The sequence below is a fragment of the Solenopsis invicta genome, chromosome 1 (genome assembly GCF_016802725.1).
Source record: "Solenopsis invicta isolate M01_SB chromosome 1, UNIL_Sinv_3.0, whole genome shotgun sequence".
Lineage (NCBI taxonomy): Eukaryota > Metazoa > Arthropoda > Insecta > Hymenoptera > Formicidae > Solenopsis > Solenopsis invicta.
The window spans coordinates 17,523,034-17,549,222 of record NC_052664.1 but is presented as its reverse complement, the minus strand read 5'-3'; the positions used below and the strand labels follow the sequence as shown (position 1 = coordinate 17,549,222).

Sequence of the window (26,189 nt, the reverse complement as noted above, 5' to 3'; positions counted from 1 at the left end):
ACTTCATCCTTTACTATCTCTCTATTTATTATTATCATAATATATTTTTTACATTTGTTACACAGAGAGAGAGAGAGAGAGAGAGAGAGTAATTATTTTACATGAATTGTAATACATTGCTGCGCCACTCCTAACATTGACAAATTAATGTAACTCACAATGGTTTTGTTAATATTAAGACATGGTGTCTAGCGATCCTTGAATGTATTGATCCTGGAAAATTCCTGGAAAAACCTTGGAATTTTTTTTATTCTAAAAAAATGGAATATGTTTTATTTTGTTCGCAATGCGCATTTCCGGTATAAAGAAAGCGATTGCAAAAGAAAAAGGAGACCAAGCGAAAGAATTGCGTGGTATTGAAGATTCAAAGAAACGCGATAAACTCGTGGAAGAATTAAAAAATAAGAAAAAAGTACGGACATTGATAATCCAATGGGTAATTTAATGAAATGGCAATAAATTTATAATTTTTAATTATAAATTTTAATGTTAAAAGTGCAATAAGGCAAGTTATTAATAGAAAACTTAATGTTTTAAATTACAAAATAGAATGTGAGGCAGAGCAATTATCATTTGTATTGAAGGTTTGTTTGATATTTTTATAAAGTAATAAACATTGTTCCAAATTTGTTTTTCAATTCATATCGAATCTTAATTTGAATACAAAACATAATATTGAAATTAATCAATGAAAATTAATCGATTTGGAGAAACAAGAATTTTTGTCCTGGAATGTCTTGGAAACATCTTTGAATTGGCGCTAGCTAGACATCATATAAAAATGAAAACTAAAATTACAACACGATTCTAATATAACATAAAGGCATATAACAGAGCAGTCATAAATAAGTTCTCTCTATTCTTTCTATTTTGTTTCTGACTTTTATTATATCCCTGCGTGTCGGAGCTGTCCTAAGCTACATACAGTTTTTTTTTTTTTTTTTTTTTATGTGCCATTACTCAAAATTAGTTGAAAATACTTGACTGCATTTTACGATATATGTAGAGTGCAGACTATTCCTGAATTGCATCTCTATTCCTAAATTTCCCCTTGTATAATCTGTAATCTAAACAGCTGCAATAAAAATAATCTGGAAAGAGTATTTCCGCAGTACTATATTCTTGCCGGAATTTAACTCGAACCATGTCTAGGGAGAACACAGAGAGTAGTTCGGCTTGGAGCCAGTTTGGGCTCGTCTCGGACATATATAGCCTGGAACCTATCCACTACACTAACTCCTAATAGTTTCGCGTGACAACATTGTTCGTAATGTTTCCATATACCCTCGGCTCTTTCGCTTCAACGGCACGTACTTTCGTGCGTCATCGCCCAATTTTTTCCTTACCACGATTATTTATTCCGCATACATAATTCCCTCGTTCTTTTTTCTCGACCGCGTAAGGGTCGTAAAAAAAAAAATTGCTGGAAACAAAGCGAGGTCTCGCGGCGAAATGCCGGGTCGGAAAATTTCGGTGACGAGGGTGGCGACTGGCCGTGTCGCTCTCGGATATTCGAGATTTGTGTCTCCTTAACACGTCGTTTCGTAGGCCGCAGAATTTTTTTTCTCTTTCGACGAGGGTGAACTGGAAACCGGTACGATATCCCATAGGGGGCGTAAAATTTCATTTTAGTCTCGAGTGCGAAACGTTCGAAAGATAAAAAAAAAAGACTCGTGATCGAAAGCGAGTCGGCTGGTGGAATGGGAACACGATGAGGGTTCGAAATCACAATTCTCTATTTTGTATCTTCCAACATTAGTATTTGTTAACATCGGCCGGTTAACGATGCAGTAGCTTCTTCGATACCTCCGCGCTCTTCGTTTGCGCTCAAAGCGATTTTACGGACGGCGCCATGGTAGTTTTAAAGCAATCTTCGTTGGCAATTTTATACTTTCTCGAAACGACGAGTTATTTGCTTATTTATTTTATCCCTGATCTCTGTCCTTGGCTTCGATATACTCGATCGCCCGCGGCTCACGGGTAAATTGGAATTTAGCGAGGTTGAATTTTTATGGAAAACTCGGGGACTCGCGCTTCTCGGTGCTGCGCCATCGCATCGAGTGCCACACGAAAATTAAGAGGAAAGTTCTAAGGTTGAGATGCAAGGAGCGAGAACCGAAAGTAGTGAGCGAGAGCTTCGTGAAACCTATTTTCTTTTCCGTATAAACCGACCGACGGCACGAGAAGTCCCCTTGATTTCCTTCTCTTTCCTTGCCTTCGCCTCTACGTTAAAAGGAAGAATTCGGAGCAATCTTTATTGGCAAGATTCTGGAGCATCGAACTCCTTTTATTTTTTTCCCCGATCTTCGTTTAAATGTGATCGTCGTTCGTAACGTATCGAATCTATATTTACAACAGAGCGCCCCGAATGCTCCAATCGACCGCGCTCATGCAAAGAAAGATGCAATACGCGCAAAACTATACAACTTATATGATTATGGCAGAATTTGAATAGTACGCATTGTAAATAAAATATTTTATGTGAAGAATATTTGTCCTTTAAAAGTAACGGACGCGAAATTTTAATGATGAAATGCTCCAACTAATTTTATCTATCAAAAGAGTACAAGTCAAAATGAAAAACCTCTTTTTTTTCTCACTTGATAAATGAAAAAGGCACTGATAAAATATATATGGACATATGATATTTTATTGAAAGAGAGCAACGCTTACGGCAGTTTTGATTACTTGCATTATTTATAATTATACCACACGTAAGTCTATAAGAACTGCCATCTGAAATAACTCGTTATTTTTTCATTTTATCAAAAAATGTTTTATATGCAGTAGATTGCATTCATTCAATGCCTCATCGAATGCAATCTATTCCGTATAAAATATTTTTTAATAAAATGAAAAAACCGAGTTATTCGCGGACGGCAATTCTTATTAACTCATTCTGTGTATAAGGCGAGTGGAGACAAATCTGCTTTTATTTTTGGTTGCATGTCATGAAGTCACGGAAAATTACTTCGAAAGGATTAAGTTGGAGAATATCTTAATATAAAATCATAAGCTCTTTAGATAATAAACAGTAGGAGCGGGGTCGACGAACGCACTTAAGATGCAAAATTGTCACTTACACCTCCTTTCGTTCCAGCGAAGCATTATGGAGCGCAAACAAAATGTGTGTGTGTGTGTGTGTGTGTGTGTGTGTGTATGGGTGTGTATGCGTTTGTGCAGCAGACACCACGCTTGAATTAACATTTTATTTCTCTCCTCGCGTACACCTAGGATCTAAATAATACCGGTATTTTGTACTTTATTTTCGTTAAAAAAAAATATTTTTTTTATTGCAAAAGAGAAGAACTTTTTTTGACCTGTTGTAAGAGTGGAATTCTCTTTGAAAAGAGAGTGTAATCGCATGATCGTCGTTGCTTATAGCCGCTCTGTGAAATGTTAATTTTCATGTTAGATTTTTTTTATCACAAGTCGATTTTTTCCTAACTAGAAAAATATCGTGAGTTCTTTAAAACCCTATTCAAGGCGATATCGTTCCGATACCAGATCCTCTACGATATTATTCTTCTTCTTTTCTCTGATGGTGTCGTGCAACGTTAAAAGAAGGAAGCCAGAAGAATTTTTATTGGCGGGATTTTCGCGAGCGATAGCTTACTCCGTCTTCGATCGTAGGTTTAATGTAACCGATGCTCTTGAGCGATGTGTACTTGAACACGGGGATTGCTGAAATGCTGAAACTTTGTAACCATTAAGAGTCCATTGTATCAGGAATTGTCGTTAAGTAAAGCAGAAAATCAAGAGAAAAAGAAAGAGAACGTATATTATAATTCAACAATAATATATGCCGTAATATATAATTTTGTTAAATTTTTTACATTATACATCATAACTTTTTAAAATTAAGTAATGAATTAAGTAATCTATAATGTAATATAGTGTAACGTTATAATGAAATCGATTTTTGTGGTATGTTTTGGCGACCTTTCTCTACAAAAATCGATTTCATTATAACATTACACTGTATTATATAATAGATTGATCATTTTTGAATTGTATTTCTTAAACAAAAACTAAAATTTAAAAAATGTAAAGATAGACTAGAAAGTATTTTCAGATAATATAAAAGTTTTTATATCTTTTCGAATTTTACAATAATTGAGTTTTTCGATTTTTCATAAGATAAGCAAAAATGAGTATTTGACAAAATGAGGCCTAAAACCGATATAGCAAGCATTAATGCTATATCTTTTTTTTTTTTTCTTCAATACAAGTTATCTGTACAAAATATTTACAGGTTAATACATTATATATAAGAGTTGCTAGAAGTCTTTCATTTTGTTGTACGCTTTTTTATTAATTTATACAAATATCCTATGCTGTTCCGTAAGACGTAACATGCAATGCGACAATATTATAAATATTAGATTAGGTTATTAAATATAAATAGATCTCTTAATAATAGATGATCTTTTATTACATTCTATGTGGTTTCACTATCTTGTAGTCTGTCTTATCGACAGTTGTGCTGTACTCCGATTTTATGTGATAAAAATAACATTACGAGAAAAATAAAAGGAAATATAAATAAAATAGTTTTAGAGCGCTTACAAACAGGTACGATAATTTAATAATATATTTATTATTTTAAACTGTACAATTAAACTACGCAAAAGAAAATTATGTAAATGTTATTCTTGTTTTTGAAAAATTAGTTTTCAGCAGATTTTGTATAGAAAAATGCTATGAATTATATGAGTTTTTACAATGTTTTTAATTTTTGAAAAATAATATATTGCTTTAAAAGACCTATGTGAGTATTAGTGTAACTTTCGTCTGTTAACAGAAAAAAATAATTTAGAAAAAATTACGAAAAAGTAACGTATGCAACATTTATAAAATATAATAAAAATTCTTATATTTTTATCTTTATTTCTGTAATAATGTAATATTTCTATAATAATTACGATATTGGAAGAGAATTCCAAACGATCGCAAGACGGTCTAGGGATATTAAAAAGAACGGAAAAAGAAGATAAGTATAAACGGTTAGTTGAAGGATATTAGAGATGGCTCACCTTAGCGAGGTTGAAAAGTATAGAAAGGTACACGTCGACGAAAAGAAGTGTGAACAACAAAGAGGCGTGAACAACGGCATCATGAAAACTGGAAAACTTTTCCAATTTTTATGATGCAATAACGGTGAAGATGCATATAACATTTACTTCGACTTATTTTATTTTCACTTAACATTTACGGGGAATGAACTTTTATTATAAAGACGCATAAATTAAGTAAATACACAATTTTCCGTCGGTAATCTCCCGATTTTGCTGTGTGCAGAATAGCATGAAACACTACCATTCAAAACCTTTCGTATATTAAAGGAAAGCAACAAAACCAAACAGTTTTATGTTTTTTTACCTTTTATTTTATGTCATTATTTTTTTATCTGTTATTGTATTAGTTTTGCAGCTCTCAATTATAACGAAGCATAATCGATTTGAAAAGAAATCATCCTGTTAGAAAATATAAATGCATCTGTTGGATTATTGTCTTTGCACTTTAATACAGTTGTTTTCTTTTGTTGTGACAAAAAATTTGGAATACTCACATGACAAAATATGATTAAAATTTCCAATTTTTAAATAATTGTTGTTGCTGGATTTTTCGTATAAGAGAACTTGTTTTATTTTAAAATTACCCTGATTTATTTCTTACTCAAATACAATGCTGGTGACACAACTACAATAGCATGCACACATATACATGTATATATAACATAAAAAAGACGAAGAAAAAGAGAGAGAGAGAGAAAGGCGAGACAAAAAGAAAGAATTGTACACAGCGCGGAGTTCCCTCGAGAATAATTCCTAGGAAAGTAAAGCCTTCCGGTTGAAGCAAGTGTGTTTTGCTGAATTACGGTCACCCGCTTCGTGTGCGCGCACACAGCGAAAAATATTTTTTGGCGTGAGAGACTGTGTAAATGTTGAATGAGAAAGAAGGATGCGCGGCCTTCGCACAAAAGCGTAGACCTAAGCATTCGCATTTTTCCTCCTATCTCGTGATCAAGAAATATTGAGACCAAACTCGGCGCGATATTTCGCTGATATATGGCGGTTGCGTTACGCACTGTGATTTATGAACGCTGTAATATGCGTCCACGTTTTGTCTTTCTATGGATATTTAAGAGTCTTTCTACTTTCCTACTTTTTACTTTTTGTTTTATACATGTGTACATATATATAATATCTTGTATATCTATCTCACTTATTTTTTGCTATAATGATATAATTAAAAAAACAGTTTTCCAATTTGTATGTTGTTAATCATTAAAATGTAATATTATTTTTAAATGCAATTTTGATATAATGATTTGGTTTGTTGATTATAATGAAATAAAAGTATTATTAGTTCTTTGTTAAATTCTCATTAGAAATATAATTTTTATGCAGACAACTAAAAAATGACAATTTTTTTGTTATGTTGTTATTGTAACAAATGAGAGATGTATGTATACATATTCATGTATATCTATACAAAGTACTTATAAAGCTCTTGTGCAGTTTTAAATTTTTTATAATTTTTATCTCATATATAATAAAATTAATATGCAAAAAGGGTATAAGTAGTATTTATTTTAGTTTTATATTTTATTCTTTAAATTGTAATTTCTCAACATGTTATTACGCGTTCATTGTTATTACGTGTAGAAACTCGGATACAATTTTGAATTCTTATGAATATGTTTTGCGATTAATTTATTGAAATTTTTCCAGTTACATATTAATTGTCTCAATTTGCAAACTGACCAAGAGATCGATTTTTTTTCATTAAAAAATTTTTTATAGAAAAATTTTCATAAGTAGGTTACTCTTAACATGTGTTAAACTTTACTAAATTGCAATTTTAATGGTTTTTCACTGATTAATTTTATCATGTATATAATAAAATTTATGAAAGTTTAAAGTTACATAAAGAATATAATTACTTTGTATATATATATGTTTATTGTTTATAAAAAGTTACGTACTACTTTTATCGTCAATTAATATATTATATATTCTACAACTCATTGTTAAAGTTTCTTTTATAAATTACTGCAGTAACTAGACAAAAATATTACTAATAATAGTTACTAATAATAGTTACCAATAATTAATTACTAATAATATAATATCTCTGAATTTAATTTTTTTCTAAACATTGTTATTAGTGTAAAAATGCCTTTTGTTATTACTGTAAAGATTGGTAATTTTTTTAAAATTTGAATTTATCAATAGAAAATAATGTTGTAATTATAATAACGAATGTATTATTTCATAGTACACCTATTGCACTTTAATTAAATTTACAAGTTTTAATTAGCTATTATATCAATAAATATAATACAATACAATACAATACTGAAAAAAAGATTTTAAACAAAGCTGACCCACTCCATTAAACATTTAGCAGTTTGACGTTTATTAAATTGTATTAATTTTTTAGCTTTATTAATATTTAAAACATAAAAATCAAACTGATTATGTACAAAGCAATAATACGGGATAAATTGGTCAAGAGAATTAGCAAGAGAAAGATGTCGAAATGTAATAAATATAATTTGTTCGTACACATAAATCAAATTATAAGAAATTAGAACGATTTGTGCTCAATATTTTTCGATTAATATACAAATACTTTAAAATGTATAAGTGTTAAAATTAATCAAATAAAATATCAGTAACATATTAAGAATGAAAAATTAACTTCTCTTGTAAAAAATAACGTAAGTCAACATGAGACCATGTCAAGAATTGAACATACCTATATAAAAAGACGCATAAATAAATATGATAAAAAAGTTAATATAAAAGACGCTTTGTTTTGAGAATTGCAACAGTGAGGGCTAATTTACAAGATGTTTTTTAATTAGCAACTAAAGTATTAATATCTTTTAGCAAAACTAGAAAATTAACAGCTAAAAATGTAATTCTATACCTATGTATAATGTAGAATTATATATGATTTATTGCTGTACTATGTATAAAAATATATTTTAGCTGCTAATTTTCTATTATAGAAAGGCACACTGGTTGCTAGTAAAAAAAGCATGTAACTTTCTGAGCTGAAGAAAGAATGTCCTTTCTTTCAATCGAAGAAAGAATCTCTTTTTTTTTTATAAAAAATTGTATACCAATTTGTCGTTCTCGGGCGAGATTGTGTTAAGTCTCTGACAAAGTAGTAGCCGTGTCAAACGTCAAACCAGGGGACAATGCAGTCTGAAATGTAACAATGCAAAGATAACAAAAGAAAGAAAACGAAACAAGGAATTTGCAATTTAAAAGAAAATCGTGAAAAATGGAACGTAATATGATAATAAAGCAATTGTAAAAATAATGCGGAATATAATAAAAGCGAGTTTTTTTAAATTTATCAATTAATAAATCGCATTATGCGCAAATGTTACTTTGCCCTGTAAAAACAGCAATTTTGTATAATGCGATTAATTAATTGATGAATTAAAATACTTACGTCTAGTTTGTTCGAATATGGGTTTGGTTATTATTAGTAAAAATAATGCAGTTGGCTGAAGTGAAAATTACTGGCGTTGCATTTCGTTTCTTCCATCAGTAAAACCAGTAGACGATCCCAAATAGTTCGAAACGTCATAAAGGTTTTCAGGTTTAAAATTTCAACATTATCGCAAGCTTGTAGTAACATTGCAGAAATCTTTTGTAACTTCTGTACAATGTTACAATGTTTTGATGTAAGGTTCATTCAATATTTCTTTAATCTTTCAATGCTGGTTATAATTCTAATCTTCAGTTTTTATAACAAATGTTATATTAACGATTAATATTATTAAAATATTGGAATTTTTAATTTTAAACTACTCCTTTCTTTTTTTCTTTCTTCTCTTCAGCTTTATCTTTTTTCCATGTTGAAAAACTTTTTTTTTCTCCTCCTTTTACTTTTCGCAACGCAACGTCAGTAATTTTCACTTCTGTTAACTGCATTATTTTTACTTGTAATAACAAAATTTATTTTTGAACAGTAGGCTTATATGTATGAAACAATTTGACGGATAATCTTCTTCATAGAGTTGTGTATGAAGATGGACAATGTATATAACAATGATTGACGTTGTAAGAATGTTATCGATAATTTTTCTTTTTTTTTTGAAGTGGAGACACAAATTACCATAATTTCAATGTAATATGACAACCGCTTATCTTATCTCGAGACAAAACGGACTTGAACTCGTTGTCTGGGCTGGATTTGCCACAATTGTTCTGGCATACAAATGAGCTCTGACTGTAGCATTTTTTATGTCCGTGGGTTGCTTTATAATTCGGCTTTGCATGATGGTGCTGTTATAATTGTGCATCACAGTGAATTTGCGTTTTCTGGTTAAAACGTAATCGTTATCGTTACATTAAGCCACTCTCTTCCATTTTCGAGCAAACAGCAAAATGAATTTATGATTTATTCCATTAAAATTTTAACTAATTATTTTATTATTTATCGTGCACCGTGTGTTTATAAATGCGCGACGAATGTTGCCAAAGGTAATGCGCGTAGAGAGCAAAATAGATTTCGTACATTTTTTTAGCGGAATTTTTAGACGAACTAATGAAATTCATGTCGCTGCCTGCGTTAGTAATTCCCACCCTCCTGAGGATATTCCTCCTCTTTTTTTGCGATTATCAGCGGATTGAAAAAGTCCGTAAGTTTTAATTCCGCCTCGCACGCGTAATGAACGTTAACACGGCGAAGAATAAAGGATCGAGGTAATCGGATTTAGCCAATTATCGCGTTCCATATCAAACTCTCGAACTTTACGTATAGCACTTTCGCCGGTGAGATATAAGGCTACCTTCAGCTTTCGGTTGACTAATCGTTTTAAATATTAAAAAAAAATTAGAATAAAAAGCAATATGAACTTCGATGTGCGTACATGCGTGCTAATATTGTTTATAAATAATCAAACAGTGAAGGCACAAACGTTTCGACTTATTATCGAGTCAACCTCAGTGTGTCGTTGCAATTTAAAAATTATGTCTAATTGTAAAATATTGGCGCATTACGAAAATTGGAAAAAAAAAGAAAATATATTTTCGCGTTTTGCAATTTATTACCGAGCGTGCCGAATTTCGGGAAGATTTCCCAACGTTTTGTCGGGGCAAAAGAGAAAAGTTATTCGGCAGCGGAGTCGGGGTGGATGCAAATTGATGCAGCAGTCTACCGCCACGTGGTAATATATTCTCGATAACGCCGCGGCCGCACGAAGAAAAGCAAATTTCGCGTGGTTATCAGCGTGCACGCGAGGCCGCAATTACATCGATTCTCATTAGCGCGATTTACGACGGGGAAGGGATCCGTGAAATTAGCGACAATGTCGCGTGTACGCGTTGATCTTCCAGCGCGTCTCTCCTCCGTCGTCCTTTGACCTGCGATCCGTCATTTACGAGCGCGCCGCGGGGTACGGGGCGGTCGCAGCATCGCGCGATCCAGCTCTTGATTCCTCCGCGTCTTCCTCCTCTTTCCAGCACTCGTTCTTTTGCCGCATCCGTGACTGCACACACCGGCTCCGTTCTTTATTCTGCTCGGGCGTCCACGTATATCCACGTGAGGAAAACGTGCGACGAAAGAAAACGTGTCATCGCGACCAACGCGGGCGAATTCTGTCCCGCGCGCGTCGTTTGTTTCTACGACTTTCCTTGGTTTCTCTCCGTGGCGAAAGAGAGCGGGGTAAATATTTTATATGTGATTAACATCGCGGATGAAATGTATTTTTATTTCCTACGTGATCACGATGATTGTTACGTTGCCAGAAGGCTGCGTCGAAAGCATTCGTAAAATCTTTGACACTTTCAATCGTTTTACGTAGCTACATACATTTGCTCACAATAAAACAACAAACTTTGTGATAACTTTTTCCCTACAAACCCGAGTAACTCGTGTCTGATCGATTTCTATCCAAGAAAGTTTCTTAAAATTTCAAAGAGTCCCCCCACACCTTACTTTCTTCGAGTAAAAAAGTTTGTGATGGAGACCTGTGCGGCGGGGTGACCGATTTCCCTGTGTGAACAACCTACGAGTTGATTTTTGTGTCGAGCACTAGTGACTTAGGATGATAGGAAGGATTGCCTTCTTGTGAAAAATGAAAATTTTATAAAAGTTATTTATATCTTATTTCTATTTCTATTCTAAATTAATGTTTGAATGTACGTTTTTGTTTAGAAACTATTTTTTTTTTAATTAGTAATTTAAAAAATGGATTTGGAGAGGAAAATTTAAATCACATTTAGATAGCAAATTTATCAAAATATTAAAAATTACTTAGTTTTTTTATTTGATTTTCCTAACTATCTTTTATTGAAAATCACTTATGTTCATATCCGAATAATTGTATTTTTTAAAGAATTTAGAGTTTTTGTATTTTTTTCAAGCTTTTATAATTTATAAAAATATAATTTTTTATATACATTTTAATAAATGTATGTGAAACAGCATAATAATTTATAATTATAAAAGAGTATAATTTATAACACAAATTACAATTTTTTACGTCAAATAACTCTTTTATCCATATAATATGTGTGTAATTAGTCTTTGGTAATTACATTAATTTAATTAAGTTATACTACATTTTATTTTATTTTTTTTAATGAAAAATATTTGTTTTAGAAACTTGAAAGTATGTTCATGAATTTTTAGAGATTGTTTTAACCACTTTAAATAAATGAAAAAGTGGTCAGACGCGAGTTATCCTGGTTTACATGGACAAGGCGCCGTTTTTCACCTTGTGTTCTAAAGGTTAACACATTAAAGAAATTGCACAATACTTATACTCTATTGCGTGCACACGATATAATAATGTAGCATAATCGCAACGACTTATAAACTTTTCACGGAATTTGTTACGTGTCAAGTATGAAGTTTTTCTCTGGGTTTTCCTTTGTCGTGTTCAACAATAGGGTCGACTATGAACGACGATAACTCCGTGTATAATCTGCATGGTAGACCCAGGTGTGTGTAAGCGAAATACGGGACACTCGTGCATATACACGAGCCCGCGATCGTACGCGAGACGATATTTCATTAGGAGGATTGTGAGGCAAATGCTTTTATTAAAAAGTGCGAACCCCACCCTGTAAAATTCGTGGTGGATTTATGGCTGAGAAAATCGGAAAAATTCCTGATCATTTCGCCCGCGTCCCCTCATCTTTTTCTTCGCAACCGCAATCGCAACACGACTCACGATATGTCTAGAAACTGTACGTAGCTTTTGTTTCGTTTTACTTTCAACGAGCTTTTCCGCATTATCTCCCCGCTATAATCTCTGTGATTTTATTACGGCGAACTTTTAATCTGAAGTAATCTTAGACTGTGCACAGGTCCGTCTATTGTTCTCTCTTCGGTTCTTTTTCGATGTATTTATATCTTTAATTTATATTTATTTACTTACGAATTTAATCTCATTATTCTTATAATTTAAATAATTTTTGCCATTGTATGCTTCTTCATAAAAGTTCTTTCTTATAAATATTAATTAAGTTAATAAACGTTATACTGACAAAGATTATATGGGCGACGTAAGAATCTTTCTTTATTTTTTCGGATTTAATTGCGACCTTGTGCTATTATTTTCTTGGGGTTTTCAGACTTTACTATTATAGTTGTGCTGTTACTTTGCTTATAGTGGAGTATTTAAACTTTGTTGTTACAGTGGAAGAATTATATGAAAGGCTCTTTATTCAGGCCAAAACTCGCTGATTATTATGAATTCATTTGAATTTTGCGCCGGCGGCAATCATGTTTTGTCGTTACCCCCTTTTTTTTCCCCGTTTCGTGCGTCAGGATGCATTTTGATGCGGCACAATGTTACATCCGCTATGGAAATATCAACAGCGACACGCTGCGACGCGCATAAATACAACGCCTGTTATTCGTTAGATATTAAAAAAAGATTTCCTAAAAACACGAACAAATAGCGGAGTTTGTACAGGAATATTGTCTTTTTAGAATTTCTCTCATGATGACGTGCGATGAAGATTTTATGCCACTCACGCATCTTCGTTCGGCACTTGCACTATTTTTTTTTTTTTTTTAAATTTAATTCTGTATAATTATTCTGTTGAAAGAGATACTTTGTGATGCATGACACAGCGAGCATACCGCACGTGAAAAGGTACGGTATGAAGCTAGTTTGTTTAATTATGAACAGCCACGAATATGCGCGAATTTCATACTGCGCCATGCGCTAATTTGAGTGCCCGATATAATTGAAGTGCTGCATTTAGCTTTACTCTGAATCATCGGATTAATGGCTATTAAATAACTCGCGATTATAGTTAATTGCGGACAGTTAAAGGAATACATTAAAACTGATGCAGGCCGTGTAGCATGGTATAAAACGTTGTTTTTCCGACGATGTCGCGTAGATTTTTGTTATTAAAAAGCATTTATCAAATTTGTAATATAAAAATTGACTACGAGACCGCTAAGTGCAATCAAAGCATGCAATATAGATTATTGTACCCAGGGATTATATTCGTGCATTCCAGCAGAACGGCCGGTATATGTGTACGGCTGTCATATTACATCGGCGATCAATTGTCTACTCAATTATCTCGCCGTGCTTGAAGTTTAATCGAGAGGGACAGTAAAGTGGTGCGATAAAATTTTAACAGTCGCGTCTCCGCGTTGCAGCAAAATTCTACCGAAAAATAAATTTTTTTTCGTGAAATTGTCGCATCTTTTTCCGCTCTCCGCCTTTTCCTTCCTTTTTTTTTTCAAGTCCAACAAGATTTTTCTCGCGTTCAGCGACATTCTCCGGATTTTTACTTCGTTTGCCTCTGAATCGCCCAACGATCGACCATCCCTCTCGCTACCGTCAACGGTGACAGCGCCGACGTAATTCTCGTTGAAGCTGCAATTTCTCCCGTTCCGGAAACATTTAAATCTCGCCCAGCTTTTTTTCAACGTTTCCCCGCTTGTCGTCGTTATGAATATTCTCACCTGCTTGATCCGACCACACGTATGCGTGTGTTCAACTGCATGCAGCTGTCCGACATACCGCGTTTCCACGCGGTATTTTGACAGTATCATTTTTTTTCTCTGATTCGTTTCATTCATTTTTTCGGTACCATAAGACTGCCAGCCACGCTTGCATTTCTCATGGTAATTGCGTAATTCACGGCGACCATTATAAATTTTATTAAGTGAGTACTGCTTTTAATATTTGCTTCGAAAAACACATATTCCTTTGAACTTCCATATCCTTTGAAATTGAGCGCTCTTTTTCAAGACTTTTATAACATTTATAGCGCCACTGAAAATTACTAACTTACACCGAGAGAAATGTTACTAAATTTTAATAAATATTTATACTTGAATAGTACTGATGAAGTATTTATTAAATGTAAACGTATTTATTTAATTAGTACAAGAACCACTAATTGAATTTAAGTATTATTTTTTTCTTAGAGTAAATATTTATGTAGCGTAAATAAATATTTTATTAGCACTATTTGAATAAATATAAAAATTTAAGAATTTTTTTCTTTTAGTGTACCGTTAAATAAATACTGCTTATTAAATTCAATAATTTTGAACCTTTTACAGTTGTAATAAATATACAATATTTCAAGAAAATGTATATACATATATTGTTGAAGAAACAGAAAAAAGAAAGAGACAGGAAAAGATAGAAACGTAAATTGAGCACGGTGTTCCTCAATTGTGTTCCTTCTGTCGCGGAAATTTCTTAGCATTCTTTTTCGAGCCGGTCTTGAGTGCAGAATCAAGAACAGATTCGATCATAGAATATGAGTTCGGGATGACAGATCACTATTTGAAGAAGCGAATGCATACGAATCTTCTCTCCCTTCAGCGGATATCGCATAATATTATGCAGGGCCGATATATCGATTTTATGTGTGTTCGGATAAATGTTACTTACATCGAAATATGTAAATGTAAACGGATTATTTATGCATATCCGAATGGAAGTGCACTCAATAAGAAAAGTCATTCTGGGAATTTATATAATATTATTGCTTTCCGCTATCGGAGCGCATACGTGAAAGAAACGTTCTCTCGGGGAAGGATTCATGGGCTCGAGGTAAATGAGTTGCTTTCGTTCGTGTCGTGTCGTACGGCAAATATTGATCCGTTCTACGAAATGAAACTACTATTATTTATGGAATTATGTCCATCCGGTAAAGAGTCGATGAAAACTTTTTAATCAAAGTACAACTTTCTTGGAACGGATAATATTGAACTTATATTTTTTTTAAACCATGAAAAGTTTAGGACTGTTAACTTTGACGAGCGGTCGTTATCACCTTCAACAAATTTGGGTAAATAAATAATTCAAACGGTATGCAAAGTAAAGTGTCCGATTTATTTTTAGAAAAAATGCAGATAAATCAAAATATATAAATAAATTTGCAATTCTTTTTGACGTGGTTTAAAGATGTATCGGACATGCAGTATCTGCAAAGTAAATAAAATTTGAAAGTGTGGTTAATATTAACACTTCAAATAAACTATATGCGTATAAAAGTTGTATGAAGATTATATTCTTATCTAATAACATTTTTGTAGTTTATTCACTTAATTTTTTTATTAAAAATTAAATTAATTTCACAATATTAAAAATGATCTGAATTTTTTTGTGTAAATATTTTTGTGTTTTAGTTTATATGATTTACATAGTACGTTTTATTGCGATTGTTTGTTTAGTTATTTTGTAAATAAATTAATTTTGTTTATTTTACAAAACTGATCCCTGCATCACGATGAAACTTTACATAAATCATTTGAATAGTTAAAGTATTTAAAAAAAAATTCAGATTTTTTATTATTCCTAATTTCATTATTAATTATATTTTTATTAAACCAAATGTCTACTTCTTACTAAAATTATTTTTATCCAGATAGAAAATTGTCACTGAATTTTTTTTACTACTTTCAAACGCAATGTAAAACAATCTGTAAATTTTTTTATAGTTTCTTAATGTCTCGAGAAATGTTTTATATACATTCTTAATTTCAAATTGTTATTTATTTTTGTGCAGTATGATTAGTATCTAAATTGCTTGCAGCTTATCGTCGACGAAATAATTATTATACGATGAATCACTCGTGACATTGCACATTCGCGAAACTCGGTTAATGGTTTCAACCTCGCGGCATACTTTCGCGACACGGCTACTTCTTTATTTTTTATAGCGAAACTTGGGCGAATAGTTCGCATTTCGATAACACGAATGTGTCTCTGCCTCTTGCATTTCCTCCACCGTAAGATCAGCGGGGAAACACGTGCACCTGCACCTGCAGCTGTCGCAAATACTTTGGAAGGAGATTCGAATAAGTTTTTGGAGCGGAAGAGACGGCGGGCGGGGAGGGCGGGAAAACGGAGCCGAACGTATGTCCTATCCTTTACCGAAGTGCCAGATATAAAACTGAGGTAGAGATCGTAGCGAGTAGTGGTTCATAAAATCCAAACTCCGGCGAGTGCTCCGACTGTGATTCAACGGACACATGCCTTTCTTATTATTACTTAAAAGCCGAACCAGATGATCCACAGCACGCAGTCAGAGTTCGCAGACCGAGTTTTTATTTTGAATTTATTTGTATTTATAAATACGCGACGCGCCGAATAGTTGGGAAGATGTAAAGACGGCTTACGTAACATCTGATTTTATTTTGCATCGCGCGAACGTCTATAATTGATCTAGAGTTTGCATCGTATTTTTTTTTATACGTATCTAGATTTTTTAACAGCTTTGTCGAAATTAGATTAATATAAGAATCCCGATTTGTGAAATTTAACTTGAATTCTCCTCATCGAAGTACGTCTTACAAATTATGGACTTGTTTTTCACGTCGTTAACTGTATTGACGTTGCAAAAGGCCCATCGCCCATCATTTAAACGGTTAAATCAGATGCGCGCCAATTCCCGGAAAGAAAATTCTCAGCTTCGAGCCTGATGTCGTAAATCGAGCGTATCTGATAGGTCGTAAACGCGGCCATCACGTCGCTTCCTTCTAATGCACGCGCCGCCGCGCTTCTCATATCCCTCTATTATGGGCCGATGGTGAATTGGATTTTGTCAGGATGGGTGTATTCTGCTGATAAATCAATTACGTGATATTTATCGCGGATCACCGTTCAATTACGTTCGCGCAATCATGCCGCTCGCAAATTTACAATTACAATGACGTACGCGCGCACGCGCGAATGCACTCGGGCGATCTGTTTGCACCGAATTTGTTTGCTACGTAATCGACTTCATCTACTTATTGTTGGAACAATGATCGATCGTGCGATATCGATGCCCGTGACCCGTCGCATTAGCATACCGTCGATCGACGCCGTTGGCGAGTGGATTTTATTGCGACGATATTTTATCGTCGACAAAATACGATTCCCGTAACAGAGACCATTAGAGTAATATGTAACGTGAGACCATTGCAAATTCAAATAACATGAAATAATACGTCGAATATAATAGCAAGGAATATATACGTACAATGAACGAAATAATTCTTATAATTTTACGAGTTAAATTAATGCAATTGTACAATTATTGATATAACACGTATAAAGTATCGTACGCTTACATAAAAGATGTTGAATTTCAAAACGTTCGAAAACAATTAAAGCCCATTTTGCTCGACTTACAGTATTAATAATTTATATAAGCAGATGTGATATAGAATAATTAATTTTGTCGCGCGGTTTGATCGCTGGAAATTTTGCTTGGAACTAATTTAGACGTGTCCTCCAAATGACTAATAAATAATATTCGTTCGACGGTACATTAATATAGCGCGGACTTGTGTATGTAAATTCTATGACGACATCGGGTGATTTGAATTTGCCAGCGATACGATAGCATTGAAAAGAAACATCAATCAATCGGGATCGGAAAACGTATAAATTTTGTGGATACTACGGGCGCCATGTGTCCACCGGACGAAGTCGCAAAGCACTCCGTGACTATGCAAGCCGATGCAGTCACGTCTGCTCTTGTAACAGCGTATACTGCAAGCCGCGCTATTCACGATATCGATTCCATTACCCATAATCGAGTGCATCGTTCAAGGAGAGCATTCGAACGGACTCGTTGCGCGCACGAGACGGATATAATATTCATCTCCCACGCGTAGTTATATCAATATTAACCTGGCTCGCGTAATTAATTATGCATCGCGCACTATGAATCTCGGTGTCAAATTGACGCCTGAACCGTCGCGCGTTTCGGCGCCCGCAGTGCATTATTGGCACGAATTTGATGATCGTCGACGAGATGCTGCGCCACGTATCATTTTGCGATATTAATATGATATCTCGGTACTTCAAATGATACAATAAATACAGCAGGTCTGTGTATGTGCGCGCGCGCGCGCGCTCGTGTTTGTGTGTGTGTGTGTGTGTGTGTGTGTGTGTGTGTGTGTGTGTGTGTGTGTGTGTGTGTGTGTGTGTGTGTGTGTGTGTGTGTGTATGTGACGATGCTAAGTAACATAATTGCGTTAATGGAAATGTATCTCAAAATTGCATTTAGCAGCAATAGGAATTGCGCCTTTAATGATGAATGAATAATGCTGAAAATGGCGGGAAAATGGCGATATAATACACGTTAGTGTACTATAATGGTGCAGTATAATTAAAATGCACGCCAATGCAGAGTTATAATATGGACGATGACGTTGCAAACCGATATGTGGTGACGGCTGTTCTCGGCGTTAGCACGCAGCACTGTAAATTTGTAATGGCTTTGCAAAATTCATGTCAATCGCATCTATGAAATTGATTGAACCGGTGACGTATAATGTACTGCGGATTTACATAGGAAAATATCCATTTTAACAGTTCTATAGACGCAACTTCGGCACGTTGCATTAAAATCGGTGTAAATGGCGTCATCCGGGAGCACAGTGACAATTTTGCATTCAAGAATGTATATTTCATGTAGCTGTTTATTGGTCGATCTTTTCATACGGCATTTATGGCGTACGGAATATTTCACGCGAATGTATCGCCCGATTTCGAGTTTTATGAAAGACTTTTTATACAAATTTCATATTTTTTACTGTAAAGCGTTGTTGGTGAATTTTTACTCTGGAGAAACGTCACATGTTTAAATTCATGAAATTGTTTCCTTGGTTTTTTTATGTTGAAAGAAAATATCTTTGAGAAAAATAAAGATTTAGTTGATTTCAGGAAATGACATTGTCAGCCTTATTTTAAAGTAAATAAATTATTTGTTTAAATTACTTGTTTAATTAAACAAATGGTTTTTTTAATTTAATGAAAGTATTGACAGAGATGTAAGAAATGGTTCAGTTTTTCTGGTTTTAAAAATATATTTCTTTTATTTAAAAAAAAATTTGTCTTGTACAATAAAACTATTTCTCTAATTCTTCAAAAGAAACAACCAAAAATTTTTTTTTAATCAAAGGAACTTTTTTTTTAACCGTACAGTAATGCACAAATTTTTTTTCTAATTCAAACAAATATTTTTTAATTTGAAGAAACCTTTTTGTGGGTGTGTTAATTTGAATCTGGCACAGTTTTATCATTAAACTTTTAATAGTTTAAAATAATATTTAATAAGATTGTTTACATTAAAACATTGTCAATTCAGTTATTCTAACAACTTGCAATCTGTAAAATAGACAAAAATCTAAAAAATTTCTTGAAAATGTAAAAGAAGTTGCTAATTATGAGAATGAAGTTTTATTCAGAGTAGGTACTATTATTAATAGTCATGTCATATGAATAACACTTTAGGATTAAATTATCATGGAGTATTAAACGTTTTAGATCAGACATTGCGTATACTAATATTAAAAACGCGAAAAGAATAGAGTTTAGAGCGCTCTATTCGTACAAAATTGAACGAGCTCCACTGATACATACATGATTAATTAAAATACCAACCGCGGGGGAGTTCGTGAAGAGAGGAATGTGTGCCTATGCGTGTACGATTACGGAGGATCTCTTGGTGTGTGCCAATGTAAAGGCCATGCGGGTTGAATCGCCGAAATCGATTTGATTACGACGAATTTGATCGAATGCAAATTAACGCGCTCGCGTATCGAGGCTATTCGCCGAAACCTGATCCCTCCCCGCGGCCGGTTTCGAGAGATTTCGCCTCGATTCCTGATTCCACTTCTCTCCCGAATTACGATCGGTTGGTCGGTAGTGCGACAGTGAAACTGAACTGTGATGCGTGTAATTTCGCCAAGCCGAAACTGTTTCCGGTCTAAGTAAGGATGAGGTCAGGACTCGGGAGACACTGACGAGAGAAATGGAGAACAAAGACACAGAGAGCCAGTTTTATTTTGCTGTAGGATAAAGTAAAACGTATAAAGTTTGAGACACGTTACTTTATCAACATTACATCGTAAATGATGTTCATGATATAAATGAACCAATTTTCAAAATATAAAGAGGCTTTGCGATCAGAATTATGGCTACTATTAGAAATAAAAATATGGAAAATTCTCAGGATAAATTGTGCGAAAATTCATATATCATATTTTCAAAAATCACATCCAACTTCTTCGTTTCGTAACTTTTTAAAATGTGATATTTTATCGAAAAGTAAAATGTATATATATTATGTTTCGTTGTCGCTTTTATCTTCCTCTTTTCTTCTTATCTATCGCACATATACGTGATGATTGAAAGGGAAAAGGGGAAAAGGGGAAAAAAAGAAGAAGCGATAGCGAAAAGGCAGGAAACAAGAGACCTTTTTTTAATCTGTCGATACTATTCCGGGAAAAATTACTGCAGTACCGTTGCTTCCGTACGAACCGGAGCAGTTTTACCATTTATCGCCGATAATTACCGCGGCCGCGTGCGGCCGAAACGCCGCCGCAGTATTTTTACTTTCAACGCTAATCGAGTCAATTATCGCCGGTCGTTTTTTTTTTTTTTTTGTCGCATTATCTCGTACGATACGTTTTTTCGCTCGCGTGAGCAAATATTTCGTGCGGATGATCGGCGAACGTTTTTAAAAGTGCAAAGAAGCAATCATTGATCGCCATACTCGCTACCATCGGAATTATTTTACAATTTTACACCGCAGTAAAACAGATTTAGACAAATAATTGACGGGCAGTGAAGTAAGTTGTAAATTTTTTAGTTCGTTAGCTCTTATTATCGGTTACTTTCTTAAAACAATTTTCTTTTAGGTACATAAATACATTCATGCAGAGAATAGGATGAAATTTTGCTGAAGTATCTAAAGAAAGCTAGATACAAATTTGGAAAGAATTTTTCTAGTTTATCAAAACGATCACGTATTCTCAAGCAATGACAAATGTTGCTAAAAATGTTGCTATTCTTACAATTATTTCAAGCTGTACATAACTATTTTGAGCAATACGTAACTAATCTAATGTAAATTATTTTCAGATCTGTATTCAGATAATATTTTTAGATTTGGTCAAACCATTCTTTGCGGTGAAATTGAATGCTTATTCGTAGAAGTAAAATTGGAATTGTGGTCGATCTTAGAACTTTATACGAATATTTTTATTCCATTTTATCGTGTGTCATTTTGAGAAAAAAGAATCATCCGGTACACGGTTAGATTGTGGTACTTGAACGAAAATATGCCTTCGGAGGTTAACACGTAGAATTCGTTCCACAGAGCAATATGATAGTCACACTGTGTTTCACATGCTCGGATATTTATTGCACCTCGATACGTGAAGTGCAACGTATCGAACGTAACATATTGATTCAGCGTCACGTCCTGTCGCTGTCAACGAGTAATGACCATTTGACGTATGATACAGATTTTCACGGCCACGGTAACTCGTTTTTCCATCGACAGATTTGGACCGATTAATCCCTGTTGGGCTTCGTTAAATCTAATCGATATTGATGATTTCAAAGTGGTAACACAAAGGAAAAGACAATTTGTGCGCACATTGTTGAGCCAATCAGTGTTGAAGGGATCGCTATTTGTTCTTTTCTTATTTGAAATCTTTTAAAGGAGAGTAAAACGGTTTGAAATGTTGGCGAAATTTTGATAAACTTTGATTTTACGTAGACATAGGAATGAATGTGAAAGCCTTTTGTGGGCTATTTGTGTATAAATATTAACAATAAAAAAAAACTATTTTTAGAGTTACAAAACATTAACACAGAAAGCTTCCGTTGTTTGATTTGTGCGGTAAATCGTGATTTTGCACAAACTGCGGATGATATCTAGTTGATATATTTAACTGAACCAAATTGCATGATGTTTCGAAAAATCTCCATTGTAGAATAAACTGAAATAAAAAAAAAAGATTTGGTAAAAATCAACAAAATAGTAGTAAAAAATATAAAAAAATCAAAGTAATGTATTTTTTATTCATATAAAATGTAAATAAATAACAGTATATTATTAACTATCAGTTCTAACAGTTTAGTAAAAAATTTAATGCTTTTTAATTAATTTTAAAAAAAAGTATCTCGATATATATTTTTGTTGATGGGTCAAATATTTTGTAACTTTGCAAATAGTTTTTTTATTGTTAATATATAAATAATCCATAAAAGGATTTTACATTCAATCTATTCCTATCTATGCCTATCGATGAAAAAGTTTAGCAATTTTTCGCATTCCAAACACTTTTCCTCCTCTTAATAAAAATACTTAAATTATGAGATTTATGAAACTTTTATAAAGAATTTACCTTAGAATTTCGTCGCATTACTTAGGAAAATTTTTCTCGCGTTTCAGTTCGGTATCGCAAAAAGTTGAAGAAACGTGCGGTGTTACGGCGACAAAAAGGCACAAGATTTTACAATCGTAAGCTGGATTTTTAGACTGCTACTTGTAAAATCCGCGGCCATATACACCGATGATATTTATTACAATATATTTTATCGCCAGCCGTTTCTTAGAACGAAAGAAAAGCTCTCAACGCCGGCGACACGACGCACAGAAAACGTTCCGAGGACGCCAAGTCGCGCGAATTCGTGGACTAAAGCGCGATTTTTATAGCTGAGCTATCGCTGTTTCTGTCACGATGAAATATCACAGCGGAAGAACTTCTGGTACAATGCTCAGACCGATCGTAATGGCGTACTTGGGCAAGATTTCAGAATATAAAATCGGCTTTCTCGAATTATTAATATAATGTATATTCCATGCATTATATACTATTGTATGTCTCATATCTCTTCAATTATTCATAAGGAATGAATCCCATGATGAATTACGTTAACTCCATGGAAAAAATAATATTTAAATGACTTTCACTTATGATAGAGCTTTGTTTGCTTACAAATTTATTGTCCGTACAGCTTCGTTCGCATGCAACAGATTGCGCACGTGATAATAGTGCATACAGAATATTGCGTATGCAACTACACTCTAAGTCTAAGTGTATTTTAATAAAATCGTGTAATCATTTTTTATGCACGTATATTTTTATCTTTTGTAATTTAATGTTGATATATGTCTAAACGTGTAAAAAAATACAAAAATGCGTATATAGATATATAAAAACCACACAGGTTATTAAAATGCTTGGATTTGCAGAGCACGTTACGCTGCATACATGCACGCGCGTCGTAAAGTACGTGATGACATGGAGGGTTTCGTTCTTCTTCTCATAGAAAGACTATTCTCGAAAGATATTACCTAACTCAAATTTATTTTAATTCTGTTTGACCACGCAATTTCTGATTCGACCATATTCACACATATATATATATATATATATATATATATGCAATCATATGCGCAACATGGTCGTGTGCGCAACACAGTTGCGTGTGCAACGTGGTCGTGTGTGCAACACGGTCATGTATACAATATGTGATATGAAATATAATTCTGTGTACAATGCGCTCTGTGCATTATTGTCGTGTGTGAAATGCGCTGTGTGCAATGCGGTCATATACAATTGAAACTGTACAGTGTAGACAATCGTCTTGTAGACAAATTGGTAGACAACTCCAATTGTAAATATTATACATACAATATACAGGGTGATTATTAATGAATGTCCCCGTTTTTTACCATAAAAACATGCATTTGTAATTTATAATATAATAATATGTTAGAAATATGTATCCGTTGGTAAATCATGCTCTTATGGTAAAAAGTGGGGACATTCATTAATAATCAGCTTGTATAAAAAATATATATGTATATACATATTATATACATATATAAAAAAAAAATATATATATATATATATATATATATATATATATATATATGACTGTAATTAAAACTATGCCTATTTAAAATCAATTTAGAATTTATATTATATGGACGAGTTTTTTAATTCTATCAATTGATCAATCGCATTATGCGCAAATTTGTTCTGTAAAAGCTGCATTTGCGATTAAGCAATTGATGATTTAAAAAGCTCGTCTTGTATTTGCTTTATATTATTGCTTTTCAAAGAGAGATTAATTCGTGTCTTATGTAGCTTCGATTACATTTAATAATGAGAAAGATTCAATCATTAGTTTTAACATTAATAAAAATAAATAAAATATAAGCAATAGGACAATATAGGACGAGAGACATGTAATAAATTGAGTATTACAATACGAGAGGAAGTTTTGAAGAATTTTTGCCGATACAATGTTCAAATCTAACCAGAAGTCATTATTGCCGTTACGTTTTATCGTAATGGCCCTAACGAGGGCTTTCAAAAACGAGAGAGAACGGCAGACCGGAAACTCTCGGTTTGCTGGATCACGCCGGAAAGGACAATTTTCGCGACTGCTCCTCTCACTTCCTTCGGCATCGAGTGGTTATCCAGCAGCACAATAGCGGCATCCGTATGTTACGATTTCGCGGATACAATTGTACGGAAAGCCACGTGCAGACAGACGCGTTCCTTTCTTTTTTTTTTTTATTGTTTGTCCGGACGGATGATGGAACTTCGACGGAAATGGGAGAATCTGGGAAAATATCACGATCGCGCGAGATCAAACAGAATGGCCGATTCGTTTTTCCTGTTTCTTCCATCGTCAGAGGCCGGGTAGAAAGGCAGATGGTTGGACTGAAAGGGAAACCGGATGCGAGGAGGAGACAGACGAGATAGAAAGAGAAATGGTAGACGAGGTGGGAGGAAAAGAGGGACATTTCAATCTATAAATATAAACCATCGCGTCAATTCCAGCTGCTTTCTGTTCTCCACATTGGCCGTCCACACTCCCGTATAGCGGTCGCGAATTTCGTTCGCATGGCTTTCGCGGTGCTCCCCATTTCGCGTCCAATTGTATAGCGACTTTGTTATCGTCCTTCCAAGGATGAACGTTAAGCGACATTCTCGCTGCATTCTTCGATTCTCTTTATTTTATTTTTTTTTTTTTTTTTAGCTCTCTGAGACATCCACTTTCCGAGAGAAGTCCCGGAGATAAACCGTGATTCAATGCAGAGAGAGATACTGGCGAGAGGACGAATCGCGGAAGGTATTTTATTTAAAAATTCTTAATGCTCTAAAAAAATTTTCTTGCTTCAACTATTATTGATCGATTCATTGCGTATTTTAACATCGAAACTCTTATTATTTTACAATTTTGTTATTAATTATTTTTATATAAATTAATTAATGAATCTAATACGTAAAAATAATATTCATTGCCTAATTTATTTGAATGTTTATTTTTCGTAGTATTCTGTTTTTATACTTTTGCAGTCTCTCTCTCTCTCTTTCTCTCTCTCTCTCTCTCTCTTTCTATCTCTAAGTTATATTGCCATCTTTGATTGAAATATAAATATAAATTCTTATATTGATGGGAGGACGGCAGCTGTGCTCTATTCCCTTTATTGGATGCCGATATCGACTGGGAATCCTCTCCGTGCGGTTTCCTTCTCCGGACTTCTTTTCACTTGCATCCCATCGAAACTTTCTTATCTTTCGAAGCGTTCGATGATGTCACACACGCGTGACAACGCGATGCAATGTAAGCGGAGTCTAAAGTTACGTTTTTCGCGAAAATATCAGAGATAAGAGCGGCTTTGCATTGAAAATTTTTACATGTATTTTCACTGTTACGAGGAAACCAATATCGTAAACCTGTATTTCGATTTCCTCCTCCGTGATTTTCTTTTCAATTTAACCATTATTAAATAGAAATTTCGCCAGAAATAGAGAAACGTGTGCAGTCAAATCTTTTCTTTTTTTTTTTTATTCTCTTTGCTCATTACTATCCTGAATGTAAACGTCTCGAATTTGCATACGTAAACCCTGAT

The 26,189-nt window shown here is 33.7% G+C and overlaps 1 protein-coding gene across 4 annotated transcripts in view; it reads left to right on the top strand.

The window, feature by feature from the left end:
- The window catches only part of LOC105201221 (protein rhomboid), a 175,398-nt gene that overhangs the window by 98,298 nt on the left and 50,911 nt on the right, over nt 1-26,189 (top strand). For 2 of the 4 annotated variants that reach the window (XM_039456848.1, XM_026132891.2), the window contains one exon: nt 25,313-25,405. The exons of the other annotated variants lie outside the window; for them this stretch is intronic. In XM_039456848.1, coding sequence (XP_039312782.1) covers nt 25,366-25,405 — 40 coding nt within the window. In that variant the 5' untranslated portion in view covers nt 25,313-25,365. The remainder of the gene's footprint in view (nt 1-25,312; nt 25,406-26,189) is intronic. 4 annotated transcript variants of the gene reach the window in all.